Source organism: Papilio polytes, unplaced genomic scaffold (assembly GCF_000836215.1).
Source record: "Papilio polytes unplaced genomic scaffold, Ppol_1.0 DF824213.1, whole genome shotgun sequence".
NCBI lineage: Eukaryota > Metazoa > Arthropoda > Insecta > Lepidoptera > Papilionidae > Papilio > Papilio polytes.
In genome coordinates, this window is record NW_013524991.1 from 559,797 (window position 1) to 584,930 (window position 25,134).

Here is a 25,134-nt window from a genome sequence, read left to right on the forward strand (position 1 = left end):
GAGGCCTTATTTTAGTCCCTTTGCCGTTCCACTCTTTTCTTAGAGGAATGGATGGGAAGGAAAAGTGGATTTGACGGTGGAGACGCATAGGAAGGTAAAATGTCCTCTTTATGTGCGTCTCCTCCTCCGTCAATTAATGGTAGGAACGCATCTGCAATCGCGGATGTTTATGGGCATTCCATTTCAGTGGATTCAGGTGGCCACTTGCTCGTTTGCCACCTTATATTAAAAAAAAAGTGACGTGAAGAGCCGAATAAATGGCTACAGGTTACTGGTGTGACTTGTGATCCAGGAATTACTCTAGCTTAAGAGACAGATTTACAAGTTCATCATAAGACCTGTCGTATTGTATGGATCTGAATGTTGGGCCACCAAAGTTGCGGATAAAAGGAGTTTCCATGTGGCTGAGATGAGTATGTTAAGATGGATGTGTGGTGTGACAAGAATGAATAAAGTAAAGAATGTGTATATTAGAGGAAGTTTGAAAGTAACGCCAGTGGTGGAGGAAATTTGACATAGATGTAGAGCATAGTCTAGAAGAACACATAGGCTATTTACTTTTTTTAAATTCCAGGCTGACGAAGTTGCAAGCGTAATCTATTCACATACATCTCTTTTTAACTCTTTCTCGTTTAAACTACCTATTTTTTATCTTTAACTAGCTGTTCCCGTGCGACTTCATCCACATGAAATTATGAAAATTTTATTTTATTGTTCACATTTGTCAAATTATCAATTACTAATGACAAAATGACATGACGACAACCTTGCTTCCTTGATGTTGGCAGGAATTTATGGTCTCTCTCACATTAAGGTTTTTATCCAAAATATTTACCCCATGAGTTTAATGGCGATAAAATATATAGCCTAAAGCATGACGCAAGTGCACGGCTTTTTATTAAAATAAGAAATATTCATAAATATGCTGTAATTGCTGACATCTTAGGCAACGAAGTGTGTGTTTACGCTTTATTATAAAAGTATATAACTTTATATTTTGTATTAACGTTATCTAGAAAACATATTATTAGATATTTCTATCAGCATTTACATTTTATCGCAATTCGCACCAGAATCTGTTCTCATACTATGTTGCTAAGTAAATATCAAGAGTTATTAGTAAAACGTAATAAATTAGTTTCGAATGCAACAATATATTATCAGAGTTAAATCTGGATTATGCTAAAATATTATATTCATCTCGTTGTTTTAGTAATTCACTAATAACTCCTGATTGTAGATTTAATAGTAATTGTAGGTAATTAGGAAACAACCACTCCAAAACCTTATATATCTTTATGTTAAAAACATTAGCGTTTTAAACTCAATACAAACTTTTTTATATAACATAAGGTGGCAAACGAGCAAGCGGCCACCTGAAGCCACCAAAATGGAAAGCGACCGCTGCCCATAGACATCCGCAATTGCAGATGCGTTGCCTACCCTTAATTGACGGAGGAGGAGACGCAAATAAAGAGGACATTTCTCTTTTCTATGCGTCTCATCTACCGTCAAATCCACTTTTCCTTCCCATCCTTTTCTCTCAAGAAAAGGGTGGAAGAGAAGGGACTAAAATTAGGCATTGCATTTATATTATTCAAATGCAAGACATTTCATAATATGATATTTTACGACTTTGTTTTAATTCCCATCACTCGTGTTAGCTCTGCCTTGATTTTACATAAATCATCTTCCGTCTCACTCACACTTGCAGCTCTACAAGCGACATTCCTACTGTTTATATCACTCTAGAGTGCAATAAAGTTCAGAATCCGCTAACAAGTTTTTGTGACAAAGCCGTTAACATTTGAATATAGAATAGTGATGTCTCAATTCGTATATCGATAAAATTGGCTTACAATTTACGATTGTCATAAAGGCAAAAGGAAATAAATTTCTTTTACGTCAATAGTTAAGAAATGTTTGAAATATTGTAAATAATAAGTAATTTAAGAAATACACTCGAAAAGGGAGATGAAGATCAGAGAAAATACGTTTAACCGTGTGAAAGAACTTGCGTAAAAGAGTAAGTAAATTCAGATTCGACAACTCATTTGACATTTGAGTGTCAATGTGAAAAGTCAAACATTTTCATAAAATGTCAAATACTATATAAAACTTCAAAACATTTATTTGTAATAGTTAAGTAATAAATTTAAAATTTATAATACCTTAGTGACATTCGACATAGATATATAGTCTAGTTCTGGAAGCGGTCCAAACCGTGTCTACAGACTTAACAGAGTTAAGTCTAGGAAATAGTAATATTTCTATGCCACGCGACAAGTTCGTAACAACTTTGGCAATACTTTTGAACATTTTCTACATTTATACTAATATTATAAAGACTAGCTGCTCGCGTGCGGCTTCATCCGCATGAATTTATAAATTTATTTTTTGCATTTGTCAAATTCTCAATAGCAAATGTCAAAATACCAATTACCTTACTATGGCAACCTTGCTTTCTTGCTGTTGGCAGAAACATATGGTCTCTTTCACACATTAAGATATTTTATCCAAAATATTTACCTCCTAAGTTTAATGGCAAAAATATATAGCCTAAAGCGTGACGTAAGTGTAGGATTTTTTGTTAAAAAAAGAATTATTCAAATATATGCTATAATTGCTGATATCTTAGGCAACAAAGAAGTGTTTACGCTTTATTATAATAATATAGATAGTATGGATGAAAGATTTGTATTTTTTTATGTATTGAAATAACTCAAAAATTATTGGGCTGATTTCATCAATTCTTTCACCATTAAAATGCTACTTTATTACTGAGTGACATAGGCTATGTTTTTTACTATTTTTTTAATTTCACGTAGAAGTCGCGAGCAACAGCTAGTATCTGAAAGGAACTGAATTTTAATGTTTGTAAATATTTATCATCGTTTTATTTAATTTTACAAAGGAAACAACTTCAACGTTCAATGCCATCTAGCGTCCAATTTATTCAACTTTTACATATTTATGTACAGTAATGTTATTATAACTATAATTAAGGATTTTCTTAAACCTTTCAATCTTTTAACCTTTTTCCATTTTTTAGCTTCGTGTGCATGTTTCTTTTCTTTATATAGATTCTCGGAATTTCCGTCCATTTTAAATACGACATCCGTCCCTTCATTCGGCCATTGTGCGTTTAATTCCACGTTTACTACGAAATTCCTAACAACACAATTGCGAGTCTGATAATTATCTTGTTCATGTCACCGTAAACTTTTGAATTAAAGTTTTATTATTTCTTTCTAAACATTTCTCACAATTTACAACTTTATTTAAGATTAGGTAAAAATTATTGATAAAAATAATTTTCATATTTTAGTGACACGATTTTTACTGTGTTTTGAAATAAACATGAAAGGTATGGAGGGTTTAATTATGCTAGAAATAGGCTATTGTTCCAATATAGGTCACATGTTGACTAGAAGCGGCGAGCAATTCCAATTTAAAAGTTTCATAAAATTTATTTATAAAGAATGGATCAGATTTTAACCTGATTAATGGCAATTTATTAATATTTTATTATTTATATGAAGTTTAATTTCGCCGGACATATTAATAGCTCGCTCACCTGTGACTAAACTATCGCATAACTGTTTAATCTTGCTTTGATTTCTATGAACTTATTTTTATAATATAAGGTTGAAAACGAGCAAGCGGCCACCTGAATCCACCGAAATGGAAAGCGACCGTTGATCATAAACATCCGCAATTGCAGATGCGTTGTCTACCCTTATCCGACGGAGGAGGAGACGCACATAAAGAGGATATTTCCCCTTCCTATGCATCTCCTCCAACGTCAAATCCACTTCTCCTTCCCATCCTCTCCTTTTAATAAAAGGGTGGTAAAGAGAAAGGGACTTAAATTAGGCCTCCGGTACCACACTCATCAGACGAAACACGGAATTGCTTCCATTTCACGCCTGTCTTCTGTGTGGTCGTGGTATTACTTGGGGCGAGGCGACCCTGCAGTGCTAAGATGTTAAAGCGGGCACTACCACTCTTAAACACCTTTGATTAAATTACCGCAGAACTGTTTAATCACGCTTTGATTGCTATGAGCTTATTTGAAGGTACGCACACTATTTTATTTTTATTTGTGCAACTAAACAGTTGCTGCGAAACAACCGACAATCGCACAACAGTTGTGCGTCCGCTATAATAAAACAATAACCAAACTTGTAAATGTCAAAACTCTAGTTGTAAAGAAATAAAATGTTTGTTAAAAGTTTCTGGTGATGTTTATGGGAAGAATGATAGAATTTATCTTATATTTTAGATAGAAAATTCAACTGACACTTTGATTAGTATATTTTTAGTAGTTTATATGTGGAAGTGCTATTCAAATTTCATAGGCGATCGAGTTTTGCACAGAAGCTGCCAAGTTTCTAATTTGAACACAATCTATACTTCTATACTATTATAATAAAGCGTAAACACACACTTCTTTGTTGCCTAAGATGTCAGCAATTATAGCATATTTTTGAATAATTCTTTCTTTAATAAAAATCCTAAAACTCACATCAGGCTTTAGGCTATATATTTTCACGCCATTAAACTTAGGGGGTAAATATTTTGGATAAAAACCCTAATGTGGGAAAGAGACCATAAATTGCTACCAACATCAAGGAAGCAAGATTCTCAAGGTTTGTCATGTCATGTCAGTTTGACATTTGCTATTGATAATTTGACAAATGTAAACAATAAAATAGAATTTTCATAATTTCATGCGGATAAAGCCGCACGGGAACAGCTAGTTTGATATATATGAGAAACTTACAGGGAAAGATATACACATCTTTGCTCGGTTTCCTCTACCAGCAAAGGCTTTCTGCGTATACATACGGTCGCATAACAACGCGCCATCATAAAATTAGGTTACTTTAATAGCAAAATTATTTACAGGGAAAGCATTTTTATCTTTTCGACCGACACAAAGGTAAATCAGTACAATACGTTACAATATGAGATATTTCATTGTGATTTAATCTGAATATTCATTGCTTTTGGCTCGATGACAAGTTGCCGAACCTTCACAGCAATGTGTCACGTATGTAAAATTATGTTAGTGTTAAATTAGGTCGTGTCTACGAACTTATTTAGGGCATTAAGTATCTGGTCGTCTTTAGAATGTGACACGTGTTTAGATGGATGGATGTTTGTTAGTTTGTAGCCTACATGGCTGAATGGATTTCGATGAAATTTGGTATAGATGTAGAGGATAGTCTGGAAGAATACATAGGCTACTCACTTTCGTTTTGTTTTAATTCTACGCGGATGGAATCGCGAGTGAAAGTTACTTAATTGGTGCAATAAATGCGGTTGGTTTTGTTACTTAAAATGCCATAATAATTTGTAAATTTCCGTTAGTAAATAAATTTGGTATATATTCGACAGTATCAATTTAGTGTATTTTTAATAAAATAATAATAAAACACTATTTATTGACTAAAAAAATTAAAATAACACAATTTACAAAATATATTACTGAAATAAAATACTCGGCCAAAAGAAGAAGGCTCAGGTGATGCGGCCTCCAGCTTGTCACTAAAGGCAGAACTGGTTTTCAGCCTCCCCTTAAAAAAGTAGTTTTTGTTAAAAAACAAAAAAAACATCACACCAAAAAGTTAAGAATAAAAGTCAATAGATATAAGTTTCGGGAATAAATCACTGTAAAAACACATAAATTGAAGATCACGGAAAAACATAATACGAGCGTTTGTAGCCGTTTTAACAACCGCCCTAAAGGGAATTCACACGAAAGGGGGAAAATTATACTTTCCTTATACAATAATTCTTAAATCTTTTCGTGGATAATGCAATAATTTGTATAGTCAAGGACGTTTATTTCCTACCCAGTATTTTAGTTATAGCAACATACGTGCTAAATTCTAACTATAACTAACTGTTGTAGATTATTCATAACTAAGGGGAAAACAAATTAAATTCTTTCATTACATTAAAACGTAAAAACATAACAAAAATAACATTTTATACAAATCATCATCATCATCATCTCCCCTGCCTTATCTTACTCCCGTAGGGTCGGCGCACCGGGTTTTCGTCCTCCAAAGCACTCTATCGTGCGTCATCTCAGTCATCACTACCTTCTTGATCATGTCACCTTTCACGCAATCCATCCATCTCTTTCTATGTCTACCTCTACCGGTGTACCACACTCATATCTAACGTACTTCTTGTTACATGCGATTCATCCCTTCTCAGAACATGCCACGCTAACCATTTACTTCTTATTTTCTCAACCACTGTGGCTACTTTCAAACTTCCTCTAATATACTCATACGTTTTCTACAAATACAAAATGTTTTATGAGAACATAATGTAAATATTTTATTGGAATAATACAAACGATTTGTATTTTATGGATGTTTAATATAAAATGTTTATGGTAACATAAAAGAGAACGGTAACTTTGTCCGTTTTAGATTTATATAGCAAATATTGTTTATTGTGTTTTTATTCCATCATTTTATCATAACAATGTTTAGCAATAATCAAAATAACAAGTTGTTCAAACTAGTTAAATAAATTTAAAAACACATTCTTTGTTGAAATTAAAAAATGTTTTATCCATACTATTATAATAAAGCGTACACACACATCTTTGTTGCCTAAGATGTCAGCAATTACAGCATATTTTTGAAAAATCTTTTTTTTAATAAAAAGCCCTACACCTACGTCACACTTTAGGCTATATATTTTCACGCCATTAAACTTAGGGGGTAAATAACAAGCAATATTTTGGATAAAAACACTAATGTGGGAAAGAGACCATAAGTTGCTGCCAACATCAAGGAAGCAAGATTGCCAAGTTTTGTTGTCATGTCATTTTGACAGTTGCAATTGACAATTTGACACATGTAAACGATAAAATAATTTTATGCTCATGAAATCGTACGGGAACAGCTAGTGTTAATATTTGTCAAGTAATTTAGAATCAAACTTATCCAAATAATCCTCTCAAAGAATATTTTATTTCAGTTTGAGTCTACGTAACTTTTAACAATAATCATAACCGCTTAGTAACAGAACTAATAATTTTTAAAAAAACAAAACCTATTACGTCTCTTATACAAAACAATAGAAAGAAGCCAAGGAAATTGTTTCCTGTGATATTAAGTCCGGCACGCGATGTGATTTTCTTCATTACCCTTTGACTATAGAGAACTGGACTAGGCAAAAATGCTATAAAACATGCAACTTTTGCCAACGAGAGTAAAGTAAAAGTGATATCACGAATGTCCATAACATGACTTAAACATTAACACAAACCGAGCAAAGATTATTTGATAGAAGATAATGCGCTTGACAAGTCCTGTCTCTTAAAAGTCAAAGTTATTATCTGTTTGCACACACTAACAATGACATAGTAATGATTAATAGCAATACATTCTTATTAAGGTACGTAATATTGACATGTTTTTTGGTACTGAAAAAAGTGAATTGTAGTACAGTTTAAAATTACCTTCACAAGGACAGTTATAACAAAATAAATGAAAAAAAGACTCTTCTGTTAACTTAAGGGTCTGTATCAGGACTTAGTGATTTATTTTTGTTAATTATTAATAGTTCCTCAACATTAGTAATAATAAAATATAGCCTATGTTACTCACAGATAAATTACCTTTCTAATGGTGAAAAAAATTTTAAAATCGGCCCAGTAGTTTTTGTTTTAAATACATACAAAAATACAAATCTTTTCTCTTTATAATATTAGTATATACATCAAAAATACTTATTTAAAGAACATTTCAAATTCTTCACAATGTATTCACTTTATATGCCCTAGAAGGTAATGTATAGATGTCATATAAAATACCATTTTCGGTGATCATCTTTTTACCTCATACCATCTCAGCGTACAAATTGCTTGAAGCGACAAAAGCTTTTAAGTGGACTGACTCTTTTAGTTTTCCTTTCATATATCTCCCAAGGTTAAAGCTATCCAATAACATCAGTAATGGTCTGGGTAAGATAAATTTCGTTTATAAACCCTTTTAAGGACCCTTAAAGATACCGTAAAGTATACTAAATATGAAATATTACTTAGCTTCGAGCTATCAGCAAGTTGTACAATATTTTTAAAACATTTCAATAATGATTTAACAGTGGTAGAGCCCGCTTTAACATCTTGCACGAATGGGTCGGCTCGCCTCCAGCAATACCACGACCACACACAGGTTTGAAGTGGGAGCAATTCCGCGTTTCGTCTGATGAGTGTGGTGCCGGAGTCCTAATTTTAGTCCCTTTCCCTTTCCACCCTTTTCTTAAGAAGAAAGGATGGGAAGAAAAGATGGATTTGACGGTGGAGAAAACGCATAGGAAGGGGAAATGTTTTCTTTATGTGCGTCTCCTCCGTCAATTAAGGGTAGGCAACGCACCGGCCGTTGCGGATGTTTATAGACAGCGGTCGCTTTCCATTTCGGTGGATTCAGGTGGCCGCTTGCTCGTTTGCCACATTATATAATAAAAAATGCTTATACAGATTTAGTATAGACCTTAGAGTTTAATTATCAACTTGCCTTAGATCCTGAGGAGGGTCAGCACAGTATGCACTCTTCCATATATCTCTATCGTTGTATCTGAATTCACTCCATAGCATATCCTTATTCACACAATTTACACTTTATTCGGTCTTCCTTTACCTTTGAATCTATCCATTCTATCTTAATACTTTCTTTTTATGTCATCATCACATTGTATAACATGCCACGCTAACCTTTTGTTTTTTTAATTTCTCTACCACTGGCACTACTTTCAAATTTCCTCTAATGTATTTTCCCATACGTTTATTTTGGTTTCCTTATTTGTTTATTTACTGATATATGTCTTAAGTCTTATGCTTTTTCTATTATTAAGATCTTTTTTTTTAAAAAAGCAGGGTAATTTAACTTCCATGAACAAATGAAAACACACGAATGTTGAGAAAAAATAACAAAAGAATGTCTAGATATGCTTCTATCATTAAAAAGTAAAACATCGTGACTATAGGATACAAAAAATAAAAATCTTTTCTTGTACGGTTCATATCGTTTCCTTCGACACGCTACGCGGCTATCCTTACACGCAAACCCCTCTATATGACCAGAGATCACGCTAAATAATATTTATAACAGTTAATTATTTGTACAAGAAACATACGGTTTTGCGAAAAAAAAAGCAAAAATTTCACTGCATAAAAATTGTTAACAAATCCTTAAGGATACGGGTTTGTTTTTTGGTTATAGGTTAGTTGAACGATATTTTAAAAATGTAATAAAAAAAGTGGAGAACAAAAAATAAACGGGTAGACGAAACTTTTGTACGCGTCAACAATTCGATAGAATAAACTTCATCCGATGGCATTCGGGGGAATTAAAAAAAATGAAAAAAAAAAAACGCAAAAAACGTCGAAACGTTTTTCCATTAAAACTTTTACAAATTAACAACTTTTTTCGTTTAGCTAAATGCTTTTGTTGAATGGAAACAAAAGATAAATTTAGAATAGCATTTAATGTGCGTAAAAACTATTGTAATTTCGTATTAAAAAAACCTTAGTTTTTTTTTAACTTCATATATATATCTCTATAATTTCTCAAGGCTTAATACAAGATAATATTACAGTTTATGAACAACTGAATATAAAAGAAGCATTAAAAATATCCAGAATAATCAGAGATTATTAGACCCGTAGCGACCTCTAGTGGCCGAAATAACAAACCATTCAGGTCATGGCGTTGCCTTTTCGACCTTTACTACGATGTAGGTCTCCCGAACGTTGACATCTTACAATCTTGAATCTTAACTATCTCTGATCAATATTGGACCTATCATTTACTTTCTAACAAACGATTGAAGAAACTATTTATTTGAATTAAAACTTACTAATATTATAAATGTGAAAGTTTAGATAAATGGATGGAAGGATGGATCATGTAGCTTAAACGGCTGAACGGATTTCGATGATTGGTATAGACGTAAAGAATAGCCAGGGAGAACGTAAGTCTATGTACTAATATTATAAAGAGGAGTGTGTATGTAATCGATTCACGTAAAAACTACTAAGCCGATTTTCAAAATTATTTCACTATTAGAAAGGTAATTTATCTGTGAGTAACATAGGCTATGTTTTTTATTATTTTTTTAATTTCACACGTGCAAAGTCCCGAGCAATAGCTAGTCTTATACAAAATATGTGAACGTATTTCATTTGAATGGAGTAATCTGTAGAGTTGGCGAAATCAGATGCGAGTCTATGAAGTCAGTGAATCCGTTCCATAGGATGGGACAAATAAAAGGGACCCTCCGTATTCGGAGTTTGCGTCAATCCTCTGAGGATTTCACGAAATTACGCTTTCACCGAACCCTGCGCCGCGGGACGTAAGAAAAATAGACGGGAAATTTTATATTTCTTTTATACGGTTTATAGCTTTATAGAAAACTAGCTTTCGCACGCGATTCCGTCTGCGTGCAATTTAAAAATAACGAAGTAAATAGCCTATGTGTACATCTAGATTATGTTCTAGATCTGTTCCAAATTTCAACATGATTCGTTTAACAGTTTAGGCTAAAAAGTCTAACAAACATCCATCCATCTAAACTTTCGCATTTATAATATTAGTAAGATTTTTATTAAAGCTTGTAAACGTTGAAAAAAAATTGTCAAGGACAACGGCACAGACGAGTTAGTATTGCAAATTATCTTGATTACACATTGTGGTAACAAAGCGGTTTCAGTAATTAATTGAGCAACTTCTTAAACGATTCGAGGCTCTCGTAAAATATGAAATTACAGCTCTGGTAATCAACTTTATTGATGCTTTGTTCAGGTTTCATTGTTATGTTAACAATTGCGTTCTATGTTTAGCATTTAATGAAGAACAAATTATGACACTTTAAATAGTCTATAAATTTAGTTCTTATTTCACAAACTAGATGGCGGTAGAAGCATATTGAAACCCGCTATTATTATTATTTTTAATTTTACAATTTTCGTCTTTGTGTATCCATCTTATTATACCCATCTTATTAACTACAAATATACTCTTTGAAATCACACTCCGAATATCTTAGATAAAACTAGCATTGACTGGGCTATAACCACATTGTCTCACGCTTTGATAAGCTCACCAATATATCTATCAATTGTTACCTTGCCATAAAATAATTAGAATATAACTAACAAGGTATTCCGTGACTCATTGTCCCTCTAACATAACTCATAAATTGCTGGATACCGACAGCATAACAATAGCTCGCATTCCATCCGAACACCGAGGATCGTCTGGAATGTTCCGCCGTCTTTTATTACACCTGAATGTTTTTTGATAAATTTACATGAAGATTCGTATTGCATCGCATTTACTGGATAAAAGAAAGTGTCTTTTTATCTACTTTATTGATACACTATTTTATTAGATGAATACTTTCTTAATAATCGGGGCATCGTTAGTAGTGGCTTCTATTATAGATTTACACTAGCTTTCGCCCGCGACTCCATTCGCTTGAAATAAAAAAAAAAAGTGAATATCCTATGTGTTCTTCCAGATTACCTTCTACATCTATGCCAAATTTCATCGAAATCCGTTCATCCGTTTAGGCTACAAACTCTAACAAACATCCATCCATCCATCCATCTAAACTTTCACATTTATAACATTAGTAAGAAGTAAGATTACCTTGTACATATTAGTAAGTGAGAAAAAACTTTGTGTTAAGTTTGTATCGCTTACAAACAGCCACAAATCTACATCTCTGAGCCGCAGGTTATTACGAAATAATAAAAAAATATTCACAAACGAATCGCCTAATGGCCCTTTTATTTCTCGGCTTTATTCTTTTAAGCCTCATTTGTATTTTCCTTTTGTGTTGGCTATTCTGAATTTAAGAATTATTTTCTTTTAAATTTTGGTAAGGAAAGGGAATAATATTTTATTATACTACCAACTTTTGGAAAAGGAGATTAAGTTTGTTTCTTTTTAGTCAGCGGACTTTTCAATTGTTACAAATATTTCGTGTACGTTTTATTTTTTTACTACTGGCAAGGCCTTATTTTGCTTTCGAAAAACAGTAATCTTTCTGAATATATCTTATATCCTCTGCTATCTAAAATTTCTACTTCATTGGAAATAAAACCTCAATTACATAATTTAAAAAAAACTGTCATAATAATAATTAATTAATCTGCAATACCAGAGAAACTACTCGTATAGACATGTTGCAACTTTAAAAATGTCTGACGCAACTCACCTGAATAAAATAATAAAAAATAGGTATATTTTAGTTAACTCATCTATGCTTTTTAGTAACGAACTTAACTTATATTAACTTACTAGCTGTTCCCGTGCGACTTCATCAGCATAAAATTATTTTATTGTTTACATGTGTCAAAATGACATGACATGACAGAACTGGGCAATCTTGCTTCCTTGATATTGGCAGCAACTTATAGTCTCTTTCCCACAATAGGGTTTTTATCCAAAATATTTACCCCCTAAGTTTAATGGCGTGAAAATATATAGCCTAAAGCGTGACGTAAGTGTAGGGCTTTTTATTAAAAAAAGAATTATTCAAAAATATGTTGTAATTGCTGACATCTTAGGCAACAAAGAAGTGTGTGTTCACGCTTTATCATAATAATATAGATAAGTTTACTACATTCAGTAATAAAATGTCACGTAAAATTTACGATTTCATATTATAACATCTTTGCATGATATCGTAAGTTAGGTCATATCGAGATAGGCTGACTACACACGACTCGTAAACTTCAACCCCTGTAGTCGCTCCCCAAACGTGGCGTCAGATAGGGTTGCCACATATCTTTTTACAAAAAATAATAAACTTTTTTTAATGTTTACATTTGTCTAATTCTTAATTGCAAATGCCATCCGTTACCATAATAACCTTGCTTCCTTAATGTGTTGGAATGAGACCATAATCTAAGCTGACCATAGGCTGGCAGCTTGTAGATTATGGTCCCTTTCCCACAACTACAAGCTGTGTAGTGAAGTAGTAGTACTTCTTATGTAGTTTTCTTTTCAATGTATTTATCCCCCTAAGTTAAATAGCGTGAAAATATATAGCCATAAGTGTGTCGTAAATTTAGATCTTTTTATTAAAGAAGGAATTATTTTAAAATATGCCGTGATTGACATCCTATGTCACGATGTAGTGTGTTTACGCTTTATTAAGTGTAGATATATTTCGTTTAAGTTTAATAATTGCTTTTTTACTGAACACTCGAAGGCTCCAACTTGTACGGAAATATTGATAAAGGCATCCCAAACGTTATGTACGTTGTTTAAAATAGTTTTGTTACATTTTTCTATGTCAACGACTTTCCACAAGTTGATAGTGCCTTCCCTTACGGTTGATTTAACGAGCCGACGCGAAGGAAAAGTTTCTCGTTAAATCGTGCTGACTACGAAGTCGCTATACGAGATAACATCTTACAGAGCGATGTTACCATAAGTTAATTAAATGTACTTAGTTATGTAGATTACAAATAACTTTTATTGCAAATTAATTTATCTTAGTATCTTAGAGCTTTATGACTAGCTTTTGACTATGATTCTATGTAGAGTTAAAAAATGATTTGCTTATAATTGTTTGTCAAATATACACTAGCTCTTGTCCACGACTCTCTCCGCAACAAAAGGAAATAGCCTATGTGTTCTTCCAGACTATACCCTACAGCTATCCCAAGTTTTATCAAGATCCGTTCAGCAGTTTAGGCTACAAACTTTAACAAACATCCATCTAATTTTAGTCCCTTTCTCTTTCCATCCTTTTCTTAAGAGGAAAGGATCCGAAGAAAAAGCGAATTGGATGGTGGAGGAGACGCATAGGAAGAGGATACTCTTTATGTGCGTCTTCTACTCCGTCAATGAAGGGTAGGCAACGCATCTGCAATTGCAGATGTTTATGAGCAGCGGTCGCTTTCCATTTCGATGGATTCAGGTGGAAGTTTGCTCGTTTGCCATCTTATAATATAAAATACTCAGAAATAGTCCTTAAAACTTACGTAATTAGATTAATATTCGTTTGACATGTCTATACATAAATTTACGTATTTTTAAAGATAATAATCATTCGAAGTTTCCATTTATATTTAGAGTATGTGGTTATCGTGGGAAGAAAGTTCAATTATAACTATACATAATAGCGTAACAATACGAGAGTATGAGGTGTGGTGCAAGTGTCAGCGTTTTAAAACAAACTTTAACTATGAAATACTTGCAGTCACCTGCGACTCCGTCCGCATGTAATTATAAAAACAAAGTGAGTAGCCTATGTTTTCTTCCAGACTATTATCTAGGTTTACGCCAAATTTCATCGAGATCCATTCAGCCGTTTAGACTACAAACTCTAACAAACATCCATCCAAACTTTTGCATTTATAATATTAGTATGATAAAAAGATAATTCCAATATTATTCCTATGTTTATAAGGACAGGACTTTAGACTAGATCTTATTGATTTTAAAACTCATCCTATTTAGGACTTAGAATGGAAACAAAATGTCATTTTACACTGGTTTCAAATCAAAAGTTTCAAACTTTTAAATATTGTTTGAGATTTTGGAACAGTTTTTAAACAAGTGTGTTTATTCATATTAAAACCTATATATGCTTAGTTCTAACTGTTTTAACTGTAGTTTTTTTTTTGTGACTGAGTTGTCACTTTTTGCCTTGAAGAGGCATACAGATTCAGCGGGCTTGAGGTGGCCGAGCGCAGATGGAGCTTAGCCTAAATCTCTTTTATGAGTAACTAGACTCGGGGGCTACCTCAGGAGACTCAGCTTGGGCCGTTACTTCGTTATTACCGGATTGGGCTTAACTGTAGAGTTGTATGGTGTATAGGCAAGAATTTAAGTGTTTTCAATTCAAGTTTTGGCTACATGCGCTATATTTTACCTGAAAAATTCGTTTCTTCAGATTATACTGTCAGAACTTAACATATGTAACGTTCTAACCTTACCTCTAGTAAATTAATAAATGATTAATCTTTAAAAAATTTTATTTTTACGGTGTATTTTTTAAATCGCTTTCGCTTATGCCTTGGTATCTACATTAACATCTTAGCATGAAAGCCTTCTATTTGTGTGATCTTTAATTAAGAACACTTAGTGACGTCGTTAAGAGCAGCTTGTCTTAAAGTCTTCAATTGTTTTAATTAGTCTGAAAGCTGTAATATTACCATAGAGTATATTACTCTAGATGTTACAAACCTTTGTTCTTTGTTATTTAAATTTTACCTAAACCTACCCTATTTTAGTTAATTTCTTGTATTCTCAAATTTATTTATATTAGTTAAAACTCTCTCAAAAACATCTTGTCCTTTCTCATGGCATTTATTCTCAGTCATTTATTTTCTATTGATCGATTTTTAATCTATACTTCTATACTAATATTATAAAGAGGAATGATTTGTATTTTTGGATTTTTACATGTATTTTTACATATAGATAAATTAACCATTAAAAAGCTACGTTATCAATGAATAATACAGGATATGTTTTTATTATTTTTCATTTAGACGAAGTCTCGCGCAACAGCTAATAATCATAATGCAATTAATGAAAAATGTAGAATTAACGTCACAAGTTCAAACAAATAAATTTCACTCTAAATTAATCTTTTTAATTATTCTTTTAGTCAAAAAGAAAATACATCATCACCATCACCAGCTCTCCATACGTCCCCACCGAGGGGCTCGGAGCCTACCCTAAGTTAGGGTGACTAGGCCATAGTCAACCACGCTGTACTGCGGGTTCGTTGACTTCACACATATCTTTGAATTTCTTCGCCGATATGTGCAGGCATCACGATGTTATCTTTCACCGTAAGAACTTCGGGTAAATTATGTACATAAGAAATTTTTAAAAATCGAAAATAAATTCGAACCCAAGACCTGTAGATTACAAGTCAAGTGCTTACACCACTGAGCCACCGACGCAAAATACATTTCATGTAAATTCGCGTGTAATTACGAACATCCCTTAATAAAAAGCAAACAAAAGCTTAACAGCTTTACTTTTAACAAGATCATTGTAATACCCGATCCAATTATATCCACTTGTTTACGTCGAACGTAAACTGTTCGTGTTTATAACCGCATAATACCCGTATCGGTGTGTGAACAACGGTTATAGCGTCTGAGTTATGAGGCTACCGTTGGTTATTGTTTTTATCTCGACCGGACAGTTTTATAATAAAAACGACATGTCGCCTGCATACTTCGTTAGCGCAGAAAATGTCCAGTCTTTTCCAGTTAAATTGCCGTCAAAATCTACTTTACAGTTTGGAATTTTTAAATATGCCCTTTGCCTCTAATATTGCCCTTTCATCTCTTCTAGAGAAAGTCCCGTCAAAATCGGTCCAGATACCTTGGAGATGACTCTAAACAAACACGACTTTCGGATAGTCAGACAATTTTAAATGCCATTTTCGTTATATGCAAACTCAAATACATCTTCGCATAATCTAGATTTTTTTTTATTTTATTCAATCACTCCAATTTTAATACATGTAGATAATCATTTTTAAAATTTCTGCAAAATATGATATTTAATATGGAAGAAAAAATATCAATTTGTTAGCGGAAAAATTCAAAAATAGGTCAAACCTCCACCGCGGGTTAACTATAGTTAATTCACCCCTAACACAGGGTAAGTTATCAGCCCCTAAATAAGGACGTATCATCAGTTTTAATTACTAAATATAAAAATCTTGCGACATTAATACCCAATAAACCAGCCTTACTTCGATGAGTTTATGGTTAAATGAAAAATTACGAGGCGGTTGGTAGCGAGCGTCGATATCTTTATTTATTACGCCATTCGACATAATAGCGCCGTTGCGTTGAGTTACAGCCATCAGGAATATACATTACACAAATTGTTTTTGATATTTAAAGTACAAAACAAACTAGAATATAAAATATTCACAAACAGGAAGTGCTATCGGTAATCTTTGAATTAAAAATATAACAATATCCAGCTTTCGTTTCATCATCATCATCACCAGCTCACTAAACGTCCCTACCGAGGGGCTCGGAGCCTACCCCAATACGGGGTGACTAGGCCATAGTCAGCCACGCTGGCCCACTGCGGGTTGGTTGACTTCACACATATCTTTGAATTTCTTCGCCGATATGTGCAGGCATCACGATGTTTTCCTTCACCATAAGAACGTCGGGTAAATTATGTACATATGAAAATTCGAAAAATCGAAAATCACATTGGTACGGCGGGATTCGAACCCAAGACCTGTAGATTACAAGTAAAGTGCTTAAACCACTGAGCCACCGACGCTCTATTATAATATCAGCTCTCGTTTGCTTGAATCAAAAGTCATGGCCAAGAGGAGAGATTTGTATTTTTTTATGTATTGAAATAACTCCAAAACTACTGGGCCGATTTCAAAATTTTTTTCACCAATTAGTAGCTACGTTATCACTCAGTAATATATGCCATATGTTTTTATTACTTTTCAATTACACACGGAAGAAGTCACGAAATAGCTACTTAGCTATATTTGAAAGTTCAAGAACAATCCAATATATAATTCTCAGTGCCACAATTTCTCAGTCTATATTGAGAGTTAAAATTGACTTAAAGTTATATTGTCTTCGTGTTATCGGCTTTAGTTTCGCCTTATGCAAATCTTTTATATTAAATGCGAAAGTTACAATTTGTCTGCAGCTTGCCTCTCTGTTATTTGAAATCAATTTTCAGTTGAAAATGATGTATTTCGAAGAGGATTTGTGCTCTACTATTTACTGGTTATTGTTTGGTTTTTATAAAATAAATATTATTCAATAAAATGATTGCATAGTTGATAAGTAAATTACAGTGAATAATAATTTTAAACAGTGGTAGAGCCCGCTTTACCATCTTCGCACGAATGGGCCGTCTCGCCCGGTGTGCACGACCACAGGAGACAGGCGTGAAGTTGAAGCAATTCCGCGCTTCGTCTGATGATTGTGTTGCCGGATGCCTAATTTTAGTATACTTTCCCAAAAAGTAGATTTGACGGTGAAGGAGACGCATAGAAATTGGAAATATCTTCATTTTGTGCGTCTCCTCCTCCGTCGTATAAGGGTAGGCAACGCATCTGCAATTGCGAATGTTTATGGGCAGCGGTCGCTTTCCATGTCGGTGGATTCAGGTGGCCGCTTTCTCGTTTGCCACCTTATATTATAAAAAATATATATAAATTCAAATTAGTATGGTAATAAATTAGGATAGTCGTTACAAAGTTGTTATTGAGCATAAATCATCATCGTTTAGTTAATTTTGCTTCGAGTTTAATTAAGGGTACGAGGCTTTGCGGAATATTAGAAATTTTGTTTGCGTTTGACTTTAAATATGAGATATTGAAATATTTATTGCTTGATGTTAAGGTTGTTGAATTTATTAAAGTTAACGTTCGATTTTAACGGTTTTTGTATCACTTAGAGCGGGCGCTTTCACTAAACTATCGCATAACAGTTGTGCGATTGTAGATTTTTTCGCAGATAATTCAACTGTTTAGTTGCACAACTAAAAATCGAGTTGTGTACCTCCATATAAGCTCATAGGAATCAAAGCGACTAAACAGTTGTGCGATAGTTTAGTCAAAGGTCTGTGTAAGCTCTTACATAATAGAGAACTCAAGTCTGATTTTATATAAGAGTACATGTGTTTAGTAAAATATATCTACAAAGAGATATAAAAACTTGCCCTTGCCTGGTTTGTGAAAGAACTCTGTCGGTATTCAAAAGAAATTCTTTTTAATAGACACAGTAAAGATAGAAATGTGAAACATTTTGAAAGAAAATATATCTAAAGAAAAATATTTGAAAATGTTATAAAACTGGACTTCATATTCTGCAATGAAAATAATCTTTAGGGCCTGTCCCAACAGTAAATTACAGTGGTAGAGCCCGCTTTAACATCTTCACACGAATGGGCCGGCTCGCCCGGTGCAATACCACGACCACACAGAAAACAAGGGTGAACTGGAAGCAATTCCGCGTTTCGTCTGATGTGTGTGGTACCGGAGGCCCAATTTTAGTTCCTTTCCCTTTCCACCCTTTTCTTAAGAAGAAAAGATGGGAAGGAAAAGTGGATTTGACGGTGGTGGAGACGCATAGGAAGGGAAAATATCCTCTTTATGTGCGTCTCCTCCTTCATCAATGAAGGGTAGGCAACGCATCTGCAATTGCGGATGTTTATGGGCAGCGGTCGCTTTCCATTTTGGTGGATTCACTTTATATTATAAAAAAAATGTCTGATAACAATCCAACGTGTTAAATATGTGCTGAAAATATCGGATTTTGTTCCCTTATCTGACAGTGACGTCATTTTTCAGCTGTCTTTAGCCTCTATCAGCCAGTGGTAAGACAGGCCTTCGACATTGCAGTAAGATTAGTAAAGAAAGTTTTGATATTTTAAAAGAAAATGTATAGTACAATAAAAAAAATTGTAAACCAATGGGACGTGATTTTAGATTGAATGTTAATCTTGAATAAACAACAATAAAATACATTTGTTATTTAAAGAAGGGTTGACCCTCAGGGTTGGAGCTTAGACAAATGCGAAGAAATCGCTTTCGCAACGTTTTTGCTTAAATTATAAATTCGTGGTGAAATTTTGTATTTTCACTTTGCGACATTGTATTGAATGTTGAAATTTACAACCTTTTTCTTATGTTTTACTGTTCTTATTGAATTTGTGAGCATTACCATAGCAGAAGACGGTAATATTAAGTCAGATCGTTCTAACAATTAGACCTGGTTTCTGAAAGGCCAATAAGCATTGTAAAATTGACAATAATATCTATAAATTAATAATGAATAAGTAAAATTATCTAAATAATTCGACTTACTAAACTAAAAGATTTCTCAAACCTTACACTATATTTTTGCGGCAAATACTAGTAATATTATTAGAAAAGGGTTAAAACAAATGCGAATGGAATTATACGTTCCTTTGTTTATAATTTAGGTGTTCCATTGAACACAGACATATGCATTTAGTATTCTGCATGCAGCTGCATAATACTCACGGGTTCGCTTGCACCTGACGTCGCCATCGATCTGCATTCACGACCTTCTAGAATACATAAAGTTCGAGGACACTACGTCAATGTCACAAAATAACCAACCAACTTATAATTCAAATGAAATGTTCACATGATTTATCATTTCCATAAAGAAACCTTACCCTGGTATCCTTGCTGATAAAATACGAAATCTATTTAGATAAAAACGATATAACTGCATAAAACTTAAAATAAATTGAAGAAATAGCATCGCTGTACAGACTATTTGCTCACGTAATTACGTCAATTACGTTTAAATTATTGTAGCAGAACGCTTGCATTTAATGTCTGACACAAATTGCATTTCGGATAGCGGAGCACGAACGTGCCGTTTAACAAAAGCCAGCCAATTTCATATCTACGTTTAATGTGGCCCGTTCATAATATTACGAGGTGTCATACCTGACGTGTGTTTTGACAATGGTTTCAGAATTGGTGATTTTATTGGTATTTAGATATTTGAATTTAATAGTGTTAGAAATGTCGACACAAGTGACTTCATTTAAAATATAGACGGACGTCCATATTAACAATACTTGTAAATTGCTTTAAAACACACAAACTGAACTCCAATGCGACAACGCAAATATATCGAACGTTCCGTTGTGACGACTAGTAATACACTGAGCTTGTTGGCGACTGAGCGCCGAGACTGCAACTGAGCGCCCGAGCCACTCCTTGCCATATATTTTATAAATTTATTCCTTCCGTTTCCTAATATTTTCCTAACAATATTGTTGTTTTAAATAAAGATAAATGTATTGATAAATAGCACAGATTAACAAATAACTTTTAAGAATACAGAATACATCAAAAATAGTTAATAAGCTGACAATAGTAAATCAACGATTTTATTTATATTCTGAACTACTATTGCTGCTTTTCTGAAGTTTCCATTTATTATATCATTACCTAGCGATTCATTTGTGTTTTTTTTGCAACGGAGTAATAAAACTCACGTTTTGTAGATTGGAAACACATTTCATGAATTTATGGGTTCAAAAACACTAACACATCGTTTAATGTAGCTGGGAATCCGGTCATAAGTTATTACTGAGTAATGACTTTTATGAAGATATGCATGTAATATTTTTTGTTAAACTTTACAATAGAAAAGTAAAGAAAGAGTAAGAAAAAGACTGAGATGACGTATGATAGAGTTATTTGGAGGACAGAAACCTGTTGTGCCGACCCTACGAGAGTAGGATCAGGAGAAAGATGACGATGATGTAAAGAAAGAGGAAATCTCATAATTAAAAGTGCAATCACTGTGTACAGAAACAAGTATCCGTTTGTGTCAACGAACAGTTATTCATCATCTCCCCTGCCTTATCCTACTCCCGTAGGGTCGGCGCACCGGGTTTTCGTCCTCCAAAGCATTCTATCATCCATCATCTCAGTCATCACTCCTTTCTTGATCATGTCACGTTTCACGCAATCCATACATCTCTTTCTAGGTCTACCTCTACCGGTGTAGACATTCATAACTAACGTCCGTCTTGTTACATGCGACTCATCCCTTCTCATAACATGCCCATACCACTCTAACCTTTTAATCCATATTTTATCAACCACTGGGGCTACTCTCAAACTTCCTCTAATATACAGTCACTGAACAGTTATTAACAAAAAATATTGTATTACAGGTACTAAAGCAATAAGCTGCGATGAAAATTCCAATACAATGAAATCCACTGAAGATGTACAATGAAATCATATCAAACAAACAAGTAACTGGAACTGTGAAGAAGAAAAAGATGGAAGTAAATTATCTGCAAGCGACACAAGAGTTAATTATTAAGCAATAATTAAAATGAAATTTGGATTTTTTATAATCAGACGTGCAGAAGTGTGTGAAAATGGAGAAAATAAGACCGAAGTGAATCGAGTAACGTAAAGGTAATCTATACTATTATAATAAAGCGTAAACACACACTTCTTTGTTGCCTAAGATATCAGCAATTACAGCATATTTTTGAATAATTCTGTTCTTAATAAAAAGCCCTACAATTACGTCACGCTTTAGGCTATATATTTTCACGCCATTAAACTTAGAGGGTAAATATTTTGGATAAAAATCCTATTGTGGGAAAGAGACCATAAATTGCTCTTAACATCAAGGAAGCAATTGTTATTTGTGTATTTGAATTTTGACATTTCATGCGGATGAAGCCGCACTGGAACAGCTAGTATAATATAAGGTGAATGTATATTGGTTAAAATAGCTTTATCCATTTAGAACGCGCGCACACCTTTGACTAAACTATCTCTGTTTATTCTTGCTTTGATTCCTATGAGCTTATATGGAGGTGAGATGAGAGGAGAAGTGTGCGCACTACTCGAATAGTTATGCAATTAAAAAGTTGAATTGGCCGCGAAACAATTGACAATCGTATAACAGTGTGCGATAATTTAGTCAAAGATGTGCCCTCTTACTGTGATTGGTAGCCTTTAGTCATCTGAATCTGCTGAACTCCAAGAATAAATAATGAATCATCAACAAATGTTAATTTTGATAGAAATTTCCTCTAGAATTTCCTCGTGTTAATTGTTTGCTAGCCTTGAGGCATTTGCTGTGCAGTCTATAACTCAAACTGTCGTAGACTGACATTTAGGCTTTGCCGGCATTGACATTTATAGCGAACAGAGGCTTTCGAGGTATGCAATAAAGATTGATGGACACCTAATAATGTTTGAAGTAGCATGAAAACGTTTTAACGTGAATTTGAAGAAATTTTTGTTGAAAGATGAATATTAGGGGTACAAAATAACAGTGTGAGTTTTGAAGTAAAATTACTTTGCATAAATAAGTGTAATATAATTTCCATACTTGCTGCCTGATTTATTAAGTTTTAAATTCACATGAAGTACAAATAAGCGTCAAGATTAGATCAATTTATTTTTAATCTAAAAAGAAAACCCTAGTAAAATCACCTTAAAGTTACTAAAGCAAAATCTAACGGTAGATAAAAAATACAAAGATTTTTTGGAAAGTAATCTTGTATCTTTAGTTAATATTTTTGTATAGACCGCCCCTTATGGATCAAGTAAACGTGTCCCGCAACGAGTCAGTCAACGCGACGGCCGGCGGGGGCGGGGGCGATGCGGGCGGGGATGAGTGGCCGCAGGTGGTCATGTTCAAGTTGCGGACGGCGGTGCTGCTGCTTATCGTCATCGCGGCCGTGCTCGGCAACTTGCTCGTCATCGTCAGCGTCATGAGGCAGAGGTTTGTCTTTTAGGAAAGCCACCTATCAGCATATTTTTAAAATCCATTGCTTTCCCAAGGAATTTTAGCGAGCAAGGTAAGCTAATATAAAACAATTGACTGTAAATAGAAGCCCTTAAATCTCACACTGTAAATTGTGACGATGGCTAATTATCAAGTAGTAATTTTTGAACAATATAGATATTATATTTTTACTCACATGCTTATTTTTTAAAGTACGTCTTTCTCCAAGAAGTAAGCTAAGACGTCAGAATGATATTTTAATGTGGTACATGAAATAAAAGACGGACGTTAGCTTCGAGATGTATAATCCGATTAAAATAAATTACATACAATTGCATCGTATCATCCGACTAGAATCACAATTAAACTGCTGGTAATTTGCAGGAAACTCCGAGTGATCACCAACTACTTCGTTGTGTCCCTCGCGTTCGCCGACATCCTCGTCGCCATGGTCGTGATGCCATTCAACTTCAGCGTGCAATTCTACAACGAATGGATATTTGGACCAGTCATCTGCGATCTTTGGAACTCCTCCGATGTCTACTTCACCTCGACCTCCATACTGCATCTCTGTTGCATATCAGTTGACAGATATTACGCTATTGTGAAACCATTAAAATATCCAATAAAGATGACAAAAAAGGTTTGTTATTTCAACATATTTTAGTTCATAGAGAATTTAAAATGAACAACGATTGTCATTTGTTTCAGATAAAATCTTTGTCGACGAAAAGTCGAAGTGTTCCTAATGCGATTATTTACATTTCAGATGGCGTTTGTCATGCTAGCAGCAACTTGGTTAAGCCCAATAACGATATCCTACGCGCCTATTTTTATGGGCTGGTACACAACGAAAGAACACATACTGACACGAGAATTGAACCAATGTGAATTCATAGTAAACAAACCGTATGCAGTAATATCCAGTTCAATATCTTTCTGGATCCCTTGCACAATTATGATATTCACATATCTTGCGATATTTAAGGAGGCTAATAGACAAGAGAAAGCATTACATGCAAGAGCTGGCAACGCAATGCTCATGCATCGACATTCCCGAGAAGTTGGAGACAAGAATGGTGCTCTTCATATTAATGCCAACACACCCACCAAAGATAGAAATATATTAAAAATGAAAAGAGAACACAAAGCTGCTAGAACTTTAGGTATTATTATGGGTGCCTTCATTCTCTGTTGGTTGCCATTCTTTCTTTTCTACGTGTCGACATCATTGTGTGACACTTGTGAATATCCCGAAGTGGTGACTGTGATCATGTTTTGGACGGGTTATTTCAATTCAGCGTTAAATCCGATCATCTACGCGTACTTCAATAGAGACTTTCGTAACGCATTCAAGAATACATTGGCTTGTGCGTTTTGTAGTTTTTGTAAGCGTAGTGCATCGGATTTGGACGCGATGGAGAGATTGGAGAGGCGAGGTTCCGCGCAGCTGAGAGTTCCTATCCCTTCAAGGCGTACGTCAGATCTGGCGTCACTTTGAGTGTCACCTAATCGCGACTTGGTGTCGACAGTTTGACAGGCCTAGTTGTTTCTCAACGAAAGTTTCCAAAGATGTGACTGAATTTCTACGAACTAGTGATTTCTTTTGTTTAGTGAAAATTCTATAGATTGAAACAAAATTCCAATTACGAAAAGATTACTTATTGTAGATTTTATTTGATTAGTTTTAAATGTTTATTGTTATCGAATAGACCTCGTCGCGATACCAAATATTGTAAAATTTAGAAGACAGTAGATAATAATTTCTTTGTATATAGAATTCGCCATTTCTTATATTAAATGTAATA

General features: G+C 33.9%; 1 protein-coding gene across 2 annotated transcripts in view; it reads left to right on the forward strand.

Annotated features, from left to right (window-relative positions):
* LOC106110627 (octopamine receptor beta-2R-like) overlaps nucleotides 1-24,909 on the forward strand; it is a 70,544-nt gene extending 45,635 nt beyond the window's left edge. Inside the window, exons 3-6 of one of the 2 annotated variants that reach the window (XM_013292511.1) lie at nucleotides 21,744-21,996; nucleotides 23,126-23,323; nucleotides 23,711-23,969; nucleotides 24,096-24,909. In XM_013292511.1, the coding sequence (XP_013147965.1) occupies nucleotides 23,136-23,323; nucleotides 23,711-23,969; nucleotides 24,096-24,827 (1,179 nt within the window). In that variant the 5' untranslated portion in view covers nucleotides 21,744-21,996; nucleotides 23,126-23,135 and the 3' untranslated portion in view covers nucleotides 24,828-24,909. Of the gene's footprint in view, nucleotides 1-21,743; nucleotides 21,997-23,074; nucleotides 23,324-23,710; nucleotides 23,970-24,095 lie in introns of those variants that run through there. The other variant, XM_013292512.1, reaches the window with a different exon arrangement.
* The last annotated feature ends 225 nt before the right edge of the window (nucleotides 24,910-25,134 follow it).